At 42.9% G+C, this 13,892-nt stretch overlaps 1 protein-coding gene across 4 annotated transcripts in view; it reads left to right on the top strand.

The window, feature by feature from the left end:
- LOC120031345 (mannosyl-oligosaccharide 1,2-alpha-mannosidase IC-like) overlaps positions 1 to 13,483 on the top strand; it is a 205,041-nt gene extending 191,558 nt beyond the window's left edge. For all 4 annotated transcript variants that reach the window (XM_038977051.1, XM_038977052.1, XM_038977055.1 and 1 more), the window contains exons 9-12: positions 565 to 784; positions 7,129 to 7,301; positions 9,731 to 9,846; positions 11,402 to 13,483. In XM_038977051.1, coding sequence (XP_038832979.1) covers positions 565 to 784; positions 7,129 to 7,301; positions 9,731 to 9,846; positions 11,402 to 11,546 — 654 coding nt within the window. In that variant the 3' untranslated portion in view covers positions 11,547 to 13,483. The remainder of the gene's footprint in view (positions 1 to 564; positions 785 to 7,128; positions 7,302 to 9,730; positions 9,847 to 11,401) is intronic.
- Positions 13,484 to 13,892: the final 409 nt, after the last annotated feature.

The raw sequence follows: 13,892 nt of genomic DNA, 5'->3' as shown, positions 1-13,892 counted from the left end.
TAGTAGGTCTACAAAACATGCATCCACAGAACATTGTTGATAGAAGAAGCCCTACAACAACTTGGGTACACACAAATGGAAGCAGCTGACATCCCAGCACTGCCATGGCACCTGTGCTGTAGATAGAACTGTATTCCAGACCTTCCAATTGCTTCTCCAGAATTTGTTCCTAGATCAGATTTAAATTGAAAAACAATTGCGGTCTTTTTTTTTTATTGTCAGTGTTTCACCATCTCAGTTTCAGAGTAACAGAAGCATTCAGAACACACAGAGTTGAAATCATACATATAGAATGACTAGAATAAAACGCCTGGGTTCTATTTCTAAGGTAGAAAGCTGTATTCTACTGTATGTGAGTGGAGGTTTGTCTGTGTATGTTTTCTTGGTCCCCCCCCCCCCCCCCCCCCCCCCCCCCCCCCCACCAGGCTAGTATAAATGCTAACCATGTTTCCCCATCACAGTTCCAGCAGGATTCAGAGCAACACAGAGTTGAAAAAATGCTGCAGTCAATTAATATAGATTTATCTGTGTCTCACCCATTTATAAATGTCAATCGTCCCCCAGGCTATCGAGGCTAACCTGGTGCAGAAGTCCCCTGGTGGGCTGACCTACATGGCGGAGTGGAGGGGGGGCATCCTGGACCACAAGATGGGCCACCTGGCCTGCTTCTCCGGGGGCATGGTGGTGATCGGAGCAGACGACGGAGCTCCAGAGAAGAGACAGCACTACCTGGACCTGGCTGCAGAGATTACACACACCTGCCACGAGAGCTATAGTAGATCTGGTGAGTAGGACTGGGAAGGCATTGAGTATAGGACATCTGTGTGACCAAGGACAGGTACAGTATGAGATGAGTATTTAAGGATATTGGATATCCAATGGCTGGATGTTGCTCTGTGTATTCAGAGCAATTATAGCGTTTCCTGTTATTGTGCAGGACATTATCAAGTCAGTGAAATTACAATGCTGTTAGACTATCTTGTTAAGTGAAGGAATTTGGTGACCCCCAGAAAAATATCAAAATATAAAGATCATAGTAGGTTTTTGTACATAGAAGGTTCTCTTTGGTAAAAGAGGTAAATTGGTCATCAAAAAGAATGGGGGACCAAGTCACTCTTCATATAATGAATTAAAATGCCTTTATTTGTATGGCATGTTCAATGGAAACAGAGATTTAAAACTCTGAAGCGTTTCGGCTGCATGGCCTTCGTCAGGGAGAGATTGAGTCATATTGCAAATAAAAACAATCTGCAGACAATTTACATTTAATTTCCCCCTGAATAAACCAGAGAATCACTCCTAGCTGGCAGCTACAGGTAGCTGCAGAACCTCATGTCTCTGGTGTGAGGAGCACAAGTTATTCCAAATTATTCTTTATCATCTTTCGACACTTCAATGTGCACTCATGCTGTCCTACCAGACCTCTTTTGAAAGCAGTAATAATTTGAAGGCAGTCAGTGGTGATTCAGAATGGAGAAAAGACCAAGATGTCTGTCATTTGTAAAAAGTAACCAGAGAATGAGAGTCTCACAGAGACCACAGGCCAAAGATCAAACAAGCCCAAGATCCTCCAGTCTTGATGAGATTCCACACACACAGTTCATTTTACACTATTTTGGGGTTTATATGGTATATATATAGTTAAAATTATTCTAACTATTTATATTGTTAACTATTCTGGTCATGGTGTTCATATTTTGTAAGTTAAAATTACACTAAATGGAGTAAATATCCAACTCGCAAAGAGTTGCTTAAATTTAACTCTAATTGCCATTTTATTCTTTTCAGTATAAAAAAATAATTGAAAATAATAATCAACTCCAGCAGAGTAAATGTCTCCTTCAGTTTACTTCCTTTGAGTTATAAGGGTATAAAGCCTTATTTAAATATTTATTGTGTCACATTATGGTTACTCTTAATGGAAGTAAAAGTACTGTGTCCCAATCAACTCCAGTTATCAACACTAACTCCAGGGAGCGTATCACTCCCGAGGGTTAAGAACACTCCCAGTAGAGTCAATTCAACCCAAAATGTTTCAACTATCCTTTATTTACTGTGCACTGTCTGGATGGAGAATGAACTCGAGGAAATCTAAAAGACTGAGAGAAAAAAAGATGAGTTGTGTTCACTTTTGGGGGAAAAAACTCGCTTGAACTTGATTTCTCGTCTTCGGCCTTGAAACTTAACTGAAATATATTATTCGGGAATCAATTTTGGGTGTTTCCACCACAAGGTGAGCAGACCAGTTTCATCCTGAAAATACAGCTGATGCGACTCATCGCATAACAGGTTTCTCGATATACTTAGAAGACTTTTGATCTCCCCACCCAAAAGGCACCTCCTCCTTTATATTGCCATCCTCTGCTTTTCATTTTTTTCCCCTTCTCATTAGAGGGCTGCTCAATATTTCACTTCCGAGCCTCTTAGCTTCTGTTGGATTGGATATGCCTTTGGAGTGAGAAAGGAGGTTAAAAGGGTCTCTCCTTCTGCTGCTCCTCTCTGCTGTCTGGATCTGTGCCATCAACACAACAGGGCCGGCTGGCCCCCGTCTTCTAGCCAAATCAAATTTTAATTGTCACATGCACCGAATACAACAGTGAAATGCTTACTTACAAGCCCTTAACCAACAATTCAGTTTTAAGAAAATCCCCCCCAAAAAGTAAGAGATAAGAATAACAAATAATTAAAGTGCAGCAGTAACAATGGCGTGGCTATATATAGGGAGTACTGGTACAGAGTCAATGTGCGGGGGCACAGGTTAGTCGAGGTAATTGTTGTAATTATGTACATGTAGGTAGAGTTATTAAAGTGGCTTTGCATAGATAATAACAGAGAGTAGCAGCAGCATGGGGGGGGGGCAATACAAATAGTCTGGGTAGCCATTTGATTAGCTGTTCAGGAGTCTTATGGCTTGGGGATAGAAGCTGTTTAGAAGCCTCTTGGACCTGGACTTGGAGCTCTGGTACCGCTTGCCGTGCGGTAGCAGAGAGAACAGTCTATGACTAGGGTGGCTGTAGTCTCTGACAATTTTTAGGGCCTTCCTTTGACACCGCCTGGTATAGAGGTCCTGGATGGCAGGAAGCTTGGCCCCAGTGATGTACTGGGCCGTACGCACTCTGTAGTGCCTTGCGGTCGGAGGCCAAGCAGTTGCCATACCAGGCAGTGATGCAACCAGTCAGGATGCTCTCGATGGTGCAGCTATAGAACCTTTGACGATCTGAGGACGCATGCCAAATCTTTCCAGTCTCCTGAGGAGGAATAGGTTTTGTCGTGCCCTCTTCATGACTGTCTTGGTGTGCTTGGACCATGTTAGTTTGATGGTGATGTGGACGCCAAGGAACTTGAAGTTCTCAACCTGCTCCACTACAGCCCCGTCGATGAGAATGGGGGCGTGCTCGGTCCTCCTTTTCCTGTAGTCCACAATCATCTCCTTTGTCTTGATCACGTTGAGGGAGAGGTTGTTGTCCTTGCACGACATGGTCAGGGCTCCTCCCTATAGACTGTCTCGTCGTTGTCGGTGATCAGGCCTACTGTCCCGCTGTTGTGTCATCATCAAACCTAATGATGGTGTTGGAGTGGTGCCTGGCCGTGCAGTCATGAGTGAACAGGGAGTACAGGAGGGGACTGAGTACGCACCCCTGAGGGGCCCCCGTGTTGAGGATCAGCGTGGCAGATGTGTTGTTACCTGCCCTTATCACCTGAGGGTGGCCCGTCAGGAAGTTCAGGATCCAGAGGGAAGTGTTTAGTCCCAGGTTCCTTAGTTTAGTGATGAGCTTTGAGGGCACTATGGTGTTGAACGCTGAGCTGTAGTCAATGAATATCATTCTCACATAGGTGTTTCTTTTGTCCTGATGGGAAAGGGCAGTGTGGAGTACAATAGAGATTGCATCATCTGTGGATCTGTTGGTTTGGTATGCAAATTGGAGTGGGTCTATGGTTTCTGGGATAATGGTGTTGATGTGAGCCATGACCAGCCTATCAAAGCATTTCATGGCTACAGACGTGAGTGCTACAGGTCGGTAGTCATTTAGGCAGGTTACCTTAGTGATCTTGGGCACAGGGACTATGGTGGTCTGCTTGAAACATGTTGGTATTACAGACTCAGACAGGGAGAGGTTGAAAATGTCAGTGAAGACACTTGCCAGTTGGTCAGCGCATGCTCAGAGTACACGTCCTGGTAATCCGTCTGGCCCAGCCGCCTTGTGAATGTTGACCTGTTTAAAGGTCAAATCAAATCCAATTAAATCTTACTCCCATTGGCTGCGGAGAGCATGATCACACAGTCATCCGGAACAGCTGATGCTCTCATGCATGTTTCAGTGTTACTTGCCTCGAAGCGAGCATAGAAGTTATTTAGCTCGTAGGGTAGGCTCGTGTCACTGGGCAGCTCTCGACTGTGCTTCCCTTTTGTAGTCTGTAATAGTTTGCAAGCCCTGCCACATCCGACAAGCGTTGGAGCCGGTGTAGTATGATTCGATCTTAGTACTGTATTGACACTTTGCCCTTTTGATGGTTCTTCGGAGGGCATAGCGGGATTTCTTATAAGCTTCCGGGTTAGAGTCCCGCTCCTTTTAAAGTGGCAGCTCTAGCCTTTAGCTCAGTGTGAATGTTGCCTGTAATCCATTGCTTCTGTTTGGGGTATGTACGTACAGTCGCTGTGGGGACGAAGTCCTCGATGCACTTATTGATGAAGCCAATGACTGATGTGGTGTACTCCTCAATGCCATCTGAAGAATCCTGGAACATATTCCAGTCTTTGCTAGCAAAACAGTCCTGTAGTTTAGCATCTACTTCATCTGACCACTTTTTTTATAGACCGAGTCACTGGTGCTTCCTGCTTTAATTTTTGCTTGCAAGCAGGAATCAGGAGGATCGAGTTATGGTCAGATTTGCCAAATGGAGGGTGAGGGAGTAAAGGTGGTCTAGAATTTTTTTCCCTCTGGTTACACATTTAACATGCTGATAGAAATGAGGTAAAGCTGATTTAAGTTTCCCTGTATTAAAGTCCCCGGCCACTAGGAGCGCATTTTCCTGTTTGCTTATGGCGGAATACAGCTCATTGAGTGTGGTTTTGTGCCAGCCTCGGTCTGTGGTGGTATGTAGACAGCTACGAAAAATACAGATGAATACTCTCTAGGTAGATAGTGTGGTCTACAGCTTATAATGAGATACTCTACCTCAGGTGAGCAAAACCTCGAGACTGCACCAGCTATTGTTTACAAATATGCATAGGCCCCTGCCCCGTGTCTTACCAGAGGCTGCTGTTCTATCCTGCCGATAGAGTGTATAACCCGCCAGCTGTATGTTCTTAATGTCGTCGTTCAGCCACGACTCGGTGAAACATAAGATATTACAGTTTTTAATGTCCCATTGGTAGGATATACGCGCTTTAAAGTTCGTCCCATAAATTTTCCAGCGATTGAACATTAGCTAGCAGAACAGAAGGCAAGGGCAGATTAGGCACTTATTGCCTGATCCTCACAAGGCATCCTGATCTCTTTCCGCGAAACCTACGTTTCCTTTTCCAGCGAATCACGGGGATCTGGGCCTGGTCGGGTGTCTGTAGTATATCCCTCGCGTCTGACTCATTGAAGAAGAAATCCTTCTCCAATTTGAGGTTAGTAATCCCAGTTCTGATGTCCAGAAGCACTTTTAGGTAGCAGCAACATTATGTACAAAACAAGTTACGAACAACGCAAAACATTTTTTTTTAAATAGCATGGTTGGTTAAGAGCCGTTAAGACGGCAGCCCTACCCTCCAGCACCATCTTTACATCCCTATATCGATTCAGACACGAGAGAAAATGTCTGAAAGTTTTCCGTCATTGGCTAATGTGCCTCGCTGTTGGGGAGGAGATGAAGGTTGATGTATAGAAACATAAAACAGTCAATAGTTCAAAAGACAGATGGGCTCTCTGTCCTTAAAAGAGTTGAGAAAGTTAGAGTCGGTCGTGTGTACTGAAATAGAAAGGTGATGATGTCAAGGAGTGAAATGCCACTGCTGCCATTGCTGCTCTCATTCCTCTCCTGCCAGATGGATGTTGTGACTACAGTGAGTAAGTACAAAAATGGATGTACTTACTAAGGATTGCCCCTTTAACCGGCAGTGACCTTCATACAGCAGAACTATGTCCCCATTTGAACGTGATCCATTAACCTGTAAGATTTTTTAAAATTCTGTCCACTGTTCCGCGATAGTCCTGCAAAATCGTTCCCTTGTCCCACATTTGGGCTTTTTACATGTGGTCACCCTAATTCCACCAGTGGAAGCTTTGCTACTGCAACATGTAACACCATCTTTTCGCATGTGAGGGGAATAACATTATTTCAACCCCACATGTGAACTTGCAATTCCACATGTGAAATATAACTGCATATCCGATATTCCAAATGACTATTCACATGTGAGGTGAAACATGTTATTCTCTTCACGCGTTAACATGTGAACTCTAAATGTAATACATGTGAAAATATGGTTTCACATGTGAAATTTAAGCTCAACGTGTGTGTGATTTCACATGTGAAAATGCAAATTTGACGTGTTTTTTTTGGTAAGGGTTTTGCAAACCACCTGGCAAATATCCTACTACGGTTTGGGGGAAAAAACACAATATGTTAAACATGCGTCATGTGACATACGTAGTAATACACACTCGTCCTGATTGAGATTCAGAATGTGAAATGTTGCCATGCCAATGGTCTTAACCTGAACTCCAAATGTAAAATACATTTCTACCCAGAATAGCAACCATTGTGCTACTGTAGATGGGAATCCTGATCACATGCTGTCACTATGGCCTTCCAGAGTGGCAGCCGGCTAACAGAGACAGAATGTGTAGACCATCTGGGTTACAAGACCAACTGGGGAACAGGTCTTTATTGTAGAGCTCATTTTCAATGACTTTTTAGAGCGTAATGTCGGAATCCCGATTCTGTGCGAGGGCTATAGTATTTATAGTGCGTTGCTAATTCACCCACAGCTATGTGATTAGTTTTGATTTGTTTCAGTACCTCAGAAGACTGATTGAACAAACTATTAACTTAAAAATAAATTGACTGAAATAAATCATCCCCCAGGTTTTTTTTAAAGTGATCTGTTCACTCTGTGTCTCTCTAATCTCCCTTTAGCTACGAAATTAGGGCCCGAGGCATTCCGATTCGACGGCGGGGCGGAAGCCACAGCAACCAGACTGAGTGACAGATACTACATCCTGCGGCCGGAGGTCATCGAGAGCTACATGTACATGTGGAGGTTGACCCATGACCCCAAGTACCGGGAGTGGGGCTGGGAGGCAGTGGAGGTGAGTCACACAAACGTTAACGTTGCACAGTCTTCACAATGTCACTAAACGAATGACTTATTACTCTGGTGCTTAATCTCCAAAATATCTTCTGGTTTTATTTGTTACACTTTGATTAGCAGTTTAAACTGAGTGGAGATCTGGCGCTTATCCTTAAAGTGCATTTAACAAGGATGTGTAAAGAACAATAAAACCGGGATTCTGGAATGTGTTGTTGAAATATGATTCAAAACCTCAGTAGAGACATATCCCACGTACAGATGTCGGATCTTAACTTGATCACTCTTGTGGCAGAGAATTTTCCTGCTGCATCAGGAAATTCAAATGAGTCCCCGAAAAACAGCAGTTATCTTTTCTGCATGTGGGGGCAGTCGAGTCATTTGGATCAGGGCTTGCTATCGAAATCATTTTCTCTCTCGCTCGCTTAAATTCTATGCCTAGGTCCTATTACTGTAACATTCAAATGTACAAAAATGTATCTGAAATGCAGCCAATCACATCAACTGTCGTTTTATATAGCTTAATAACACAAGATAAATATTGGTCTACACTAGGTTACGACATACAAGTGTCAAGTGTATCCTAAGGTCAGAATTGAGTTCGGTCGTGGCCTGAGGTGGTCTAGCTGTTAGGGTCGCTGCCTTCAGCGCTCACATATAGGCCTACCATGTCAGCCTACCACGTCTTTCTGGCACAAATAACTCAATCCCCAGATTGACTTGATTTAGTTACACATTTCAAATATTATTCCAGGGATATTTGACCCCTGACCTTGATAAGAAATGACCATACCAGACACTTTTGGATAAGATGAATAGGAAACAAATAAAATAATAACAATAGGCTACACCAACAGTTTACATTCATACAGTGTAGGGTAAATTGCCATAGTAGATTTGCCGTGGTAAACGGTTATAAACTTTATTTCTATTGCACGGAATGTTTGTCAAATAGATACATCGCCCTTCTGTTCAAAAAGGACTAAGTTGTTCTGATTACAATACCAACCGTGTGTGTTGAATTTAGTCAATCTCTGAACTGACAAACTGAGCTAATTGATCAGTTCAGTGATTGACTAAATTCAACACACCTGGTCTTCCAGGTCGGTTAAATCAAAAACCAGCATACACTGCGGCTCTCCAGGAATAGGGTTGCCTACCCCAAACTGTTAACCTTCGAGTTGTTTCGGTTTTAACCCTGTAACCCAGGGCTGTCGAACTCATTCCATGGAGGGCCTAGTGTCTGCAGTTTTGAATTTTTTCCTTTCATTTAAGAGTTCCTTACTAATTGGTGACCTTAATTCGTCAATCAAGTGAGAAGCGAAAACCCACAGACACTCGGCCTTCCGTGGAATGAGTTTGACAGCTGTGCTGTAACCCTGCGGAATGAATCCTGTAAACACGTGGAATTAATGCGTTAAAAAAAGACATTCATCCATGAGTCAAAGGGTAGTGTGCCGGATTCGAAGCCATGCCGACTCTGGCATATGTGTGCCGGGGTTAGTGGCTGTAACCGTTGGACCACATAGGCACTGAGAAAACCAACCATTTATTATACCTGTTGCTTTCCTTCGACATATAATAAAACAATAGATTTTTTTTTTAAATCAGATTTTCCTCCTGCGACAAACGGGTTCAAATTGAGATCTGACATCTGTACTGGTCTCTGTCCATGCGTATTCTCTCGAGGAACTAATGTACAGTACATATAATTGAACATGGTCAAGGTCCTTCGATGCTACATCTGTCAAGGCAGTGTGAGGGCAGAACTAGCCAGGCTGATTAGCATATTACTGCCCCTTGACAAAAGCAGACTAATGCACCATAATTAACACAGACCCCTGTTCTTACTGTTGCATCTGCACGAGAAGAAGCAAAGTGTGAGTTTTGTCAACCTTTGTGCCCCATAATTAATGCATGTGTCAGTCTGATCACACAGCATGAATGCTAAATCTATCATCCCGACCCCCATGGCAACGGCTAAGGGGGTTGGGAGCCACGTTATTAGCTCTGCCCCCATTCACCACCTCAACCCCAAACTCTTGTTCTCACTCGTGCTACTGGATGCCGTTGAATATTGTATACGGTGCCCCAGACAAGACCTTAATGTAAGTAGGCTTTGTGTTTGGTGTCGTACGAGGTGAAGTGTGCTGTGAGGTAAAAGCTGGTGTTTGAGGCCCCGGTACGAGGTTGACGCATCTGTCTCTGGCTCTCCGTAAACAACCTTACGTTCCCTTATTAGGGTTGCGCAACTCCAGTACTTGAGAGCTGCAGTCCTACTACTGGAAGTTTGATTTGATATGAATTGCAGTCATTACGTCGATAGGTAGGAAGATACTGTCTGTGCCCATTGGCTAACTACTGGTATAGTACATGTCCATTTTGACATTAACATCCCTCCTGCTCTCTTCTTTCTATTCTTCTCCCCAGGCTCTGGAGCAACACTGCAGAGTCGAAGCTGGTTTCTCTGGGATCCGAGACGTGTACGCCCAGACAGTCAGCCACGATAACATGCAACAAAGCTTTTTCCTCTCCGAGACACTCAAGTAAGTCTAACACGGCAAAGTCAACATCCCCCCGCTACTGAGAATATACCAGCAAACACTTAGCTTTTTTTGATTTGTAAACGGGTACAGAGCTTCTTCCACTAAGTGTAAGTGGCATTTACAGTTTCTGAGAAGTAGTAAGAAGTAAATGGCAATTGCAGTTTAAAGCCCCCTAGAGTCGATCGAATTAGCATAATACAAGAATCCCCATCAAAATCTGTTAGTTTAAGCTCGAGATATCTTTTTTCACCGGCTGCTTCTCAATCCACTGCATCCACCGATGTCGCCCTTCCGCATCTCCGGTGAAAGGTGGTAGAGCTAGAGCGGGGTTTGTCAGACCATGAGACATCCCGAGAAATCTGTCTTCTCACGAAAACGTCTGTAGTAGTTTGACCCCTCGATGGGAAGATGAGACTACATGTTGGTTGTTCTGCTCTAGGACGCCCACAAGCCTCACAAGAAAAGAAAATCATTCCTGATCTTCCTTATCTCTCAGATATAGGATAGACAGTTCAGAACAAACTTCCTTTAGATTTTTGGGGGAACTATCTGTTTGTTTATCCATGTATGAAGCTGTTATTCAATGCATTTCAATGGGCTAATAGCAGTAAGGCTAAATTCAATGTTTCATCAAATAATAGTTTTATTTTTATACCTTAAAGGGTCCTAAAACTTGATATCAAATAGATAAATGATCCTTGGTATGACCATCTTAAAACAATTCCATACGTTAGCTTAGAACCCCCACCCACCTGGCTTAGACTCCCTGGCTTAGACTCTAAAGCATGAAGAAATGTTTTCTCGTTAGCTATGGTTTACACTTTCCACCCTGTTGACTGGTCTGCCTATCATGAGAACACTCACATTAGTCTAAGATATTCACACAATATATTGAGTGCACTCAAGCACAGTATCTTCATTTCAACATTTACAGACAAACCTTATCATGAAAGGAATAGACATTGAGGAATTCCCATTTAGATTCAGCTGAAAGACTCCATCTAGCCCCCTCTCAGACTCCGTTTGTGATGGGCTGGTTAAGTGATGTGGACAATCCACATAGTGATGTTGTTTCAGACCGTGAGGAACGTGTGAGCGTCGTCTGGGCCCCCTTAGAGAAAGAACCCTTGAAAACATTGGTGGGAAAATGGAGAAAGCTGTGTTTTATACTAAATCTTTTCACGAGAGATAAGATGAATTCTAATTTAGATTTTTTTTGGGGGGGGGGGAAATCTCCAGACAAGCTTTAGATAAAGCACACGCTTCACCTTGCTGTTGTTCATCATGTATTGTATTCGTCAATAATTCATTCAATAGTTGTGAGACATTACAAAAGAGACTTGTTTTACAAAAGCAAAGAATGTCATGTCGTTACATCAGTAATAAATCTATCACTGCCCAACCATGACTAAAACATGTTTTATTGGCTCATACAATAGCATTATAGCCATGATGTATTTGTTTAGATACCCGTAGTCTAGGAGAAAACTAGCCAGCCAATCCTTTATTGTAGCCGTTCGTTTCCCCAGACACTGACTCTGTTTGTCCCTCTCAGGTATCTATACCTGCTCTTCTCTGACGATGACCTGCTGCCTCTGGAGGACTGGGTGTTCAACACGGAAGCTCACCCCTTGCCCGTTGTCCGCAAGAGCTGCCTACAGGGGGAGGGAGGGACACACGACAAGACAACCTCGGAGTAGCAACCTACTGTACAACCACTGCACAACTCACCTGGATACAGACACAGAGTAACACGTATTGTTACATCACATGCACACAAAACACACACATAGACCCACACATAGACAACATTACACACAGGTAACAACACCGCAACAAAATGCAGGGCCAACGTCCCTTGGGCCCTGTCACAGACTCTCAATTCCTTTCCAGTAAAGGATCTTGTCGTATACGCTGTGATTGTATAATCTTGAGCCGGGTCAGGACTACTTCCTGCCGGCGTTACTTTCTGTGGACAATCAGGACGAACATGATTTTCATGAAAAGAGCACCTTTTTTTCTTTCCTTCTTTCCTCTGTGAGGAAACCAAGAGTATCTTGCAGACCCAAATGTAATGGGAAGAGTGCTGTATTATGGGCCATATTGTGAGCGAGAGAGAGAGAGAACCACTGAGCTTTTGCTTTGATTCCGTTTTTTCACCGCAATCAATTAATGATTTCACTTGATCTTGTCATTGCTTTTTTTTTCTGGCTTTTTTCTCTGTCTCTTTGACCAAAGTTGTTTGTTTTTTTGTTCACCCCCTCATAATTCCCTTAACACATCATCTTTGTGGTGAGATTTGACTAAGAGTAAGATGACAGACTAATAGGGAGGGTTGAATGGTGTTGAATATTAAATGTATAGACAATTGTGAAATGTAATACTCAAAATCCACCTTGAAAAGGATTGTTTATTCAGAGTTTCCTTGCAGAAACAGGTTAAATGAATAATAACAGGCATGGGACAAATTGAAAACTGAAGATGTTGTTGGAGAGAGGGAGTGTCTTACATGTCCAGGGCCCATTTTTATAAATTCTTTGTCCTTATAATTTGTTTCGAGTACAATACTGGTGACATATTTTCATCAGGCCAAGTCTGTGTTGAATCCTCCTGGACACTGCCTTTCAGAGCATAACTTCACATTGTGTCAGTCCTGTGACTTTAACACAACTGTCAGTCCTGTTATTGTAACACAAGTGTAAGTCCTGTTACTGTAGCACTATAGAATGAGTGTCAGTCCTGTGACTGTAATACTATAGAACGAGTGTCAGTCCTGTGACCGACACCGTAACACAAGTGTCAGTCATGTTACTGTAACACTGTAGAACAAGTGTCAGTCCTGTGACTAAAACACACGTGTCAGTCCTGTTACTGTAACACTGTGACACAAGTGTCAGTCCTGCTACTGTAACACTGTGACACGAGTGTCAGTTCTGTGACTCCAACACAAGTGTCAGTCCTGTTACTGTAACACTGTGACACAAGTGTCAGTTCTGTGACTCCAACACAAGTGTCAGTCCTGTTACTGTAACACTGTGACACAAGTGTCAGTTCTGTGACTCCAACACAAGTGTCAGTCCTGCTACTGTAACACAAGTGTCAGTCCTGCTACTGTAACACAAGCACTCACAACCACCCCAGAGGCAAGATCACCACAGCTGGTCTCAGTCGCTTAGTATGACTGGGCTCAAATATGCCTGCCAAAGTTAACAGCCCTCATCGAGAGCTCCGGCTCTCTCAAATCCACAGTGGGGAAAGTTAGGCTTGAGGCTAAGCGTTTGCTAAAATGTATTCCGTAGAGGGGAATGTGAACGGCGCTTTCCTATTTCATCCTTATTCCTATCATCGCTGCTGTCCAATGCAGAGAGAATTTGCTGTACAGACCTGGATGAATGTAAGGGTCCCCTGTATTAGCTTATCTTCAGTTTCTTTTGTGATTTATTTGACTTAATTACATCATTATTTTCATTGCTTTTTCATTTGCTTCCCTCAGGTGTTTCTGTAAAAGAGGAAAAACTTTGACTTTAATTATAGTTCTGGTTGATATGAATTATTGTTATTACTTATCTTTCATTGTTGAATATTTTCAAATACTGATAAAAGACCTGTGCAACTTTGTACATTTAAAGCAACTTCATTTGCTTTGTCTGGATTTTTGTTGTTGTCTGTCCCTAATATTACTGCTTATGGTTTTTACTGTATGGAGTGTTAAATCTATGTTTGACCTCACCTTCCAACACATTGACTGAGTGTATTTCCTGAATACACTGTCAACTTCACCTATTGATATGGAAGACCTAAGAGCTTCGCCATACTTCACATATGAAACCGCATCACGTATCTGTACCACCAATGCTGCAATTGGCAAAGCTCTGCTTTCTGTAGCTTTGTGCTCCAGGTCTACCAATACAACGTTTCCTATACCTTAACAACATCAATATCAGACAAGATCATTCTCCATGACATCAAGATTAGAAATATTTACATGGCTCTTAGCTCTTGTTCACATTGTAGTTCAGGGCCCACATTCACAAAACCTTTTTAAG

This window comes from Salvelinus namaycush, chromosome 37 (assembly GCF_016432855.1).
Source record: "Salvelinus namaycush isolate Seneca chromosome 37, SaNama_1.0, whole genome shotgun sequence".
NCBI classification, from domain to species: Eukaryota; Metazoa; Chordata; class Actinopteri; order Salmoniformes; family Salmonidae; genus Salvelinus; species Salvelinus namaycush.
Note: the sequence above shows the minus strand (reverse complement) of the source record. Positions and strands in the feature narration are given on the sequence as shown.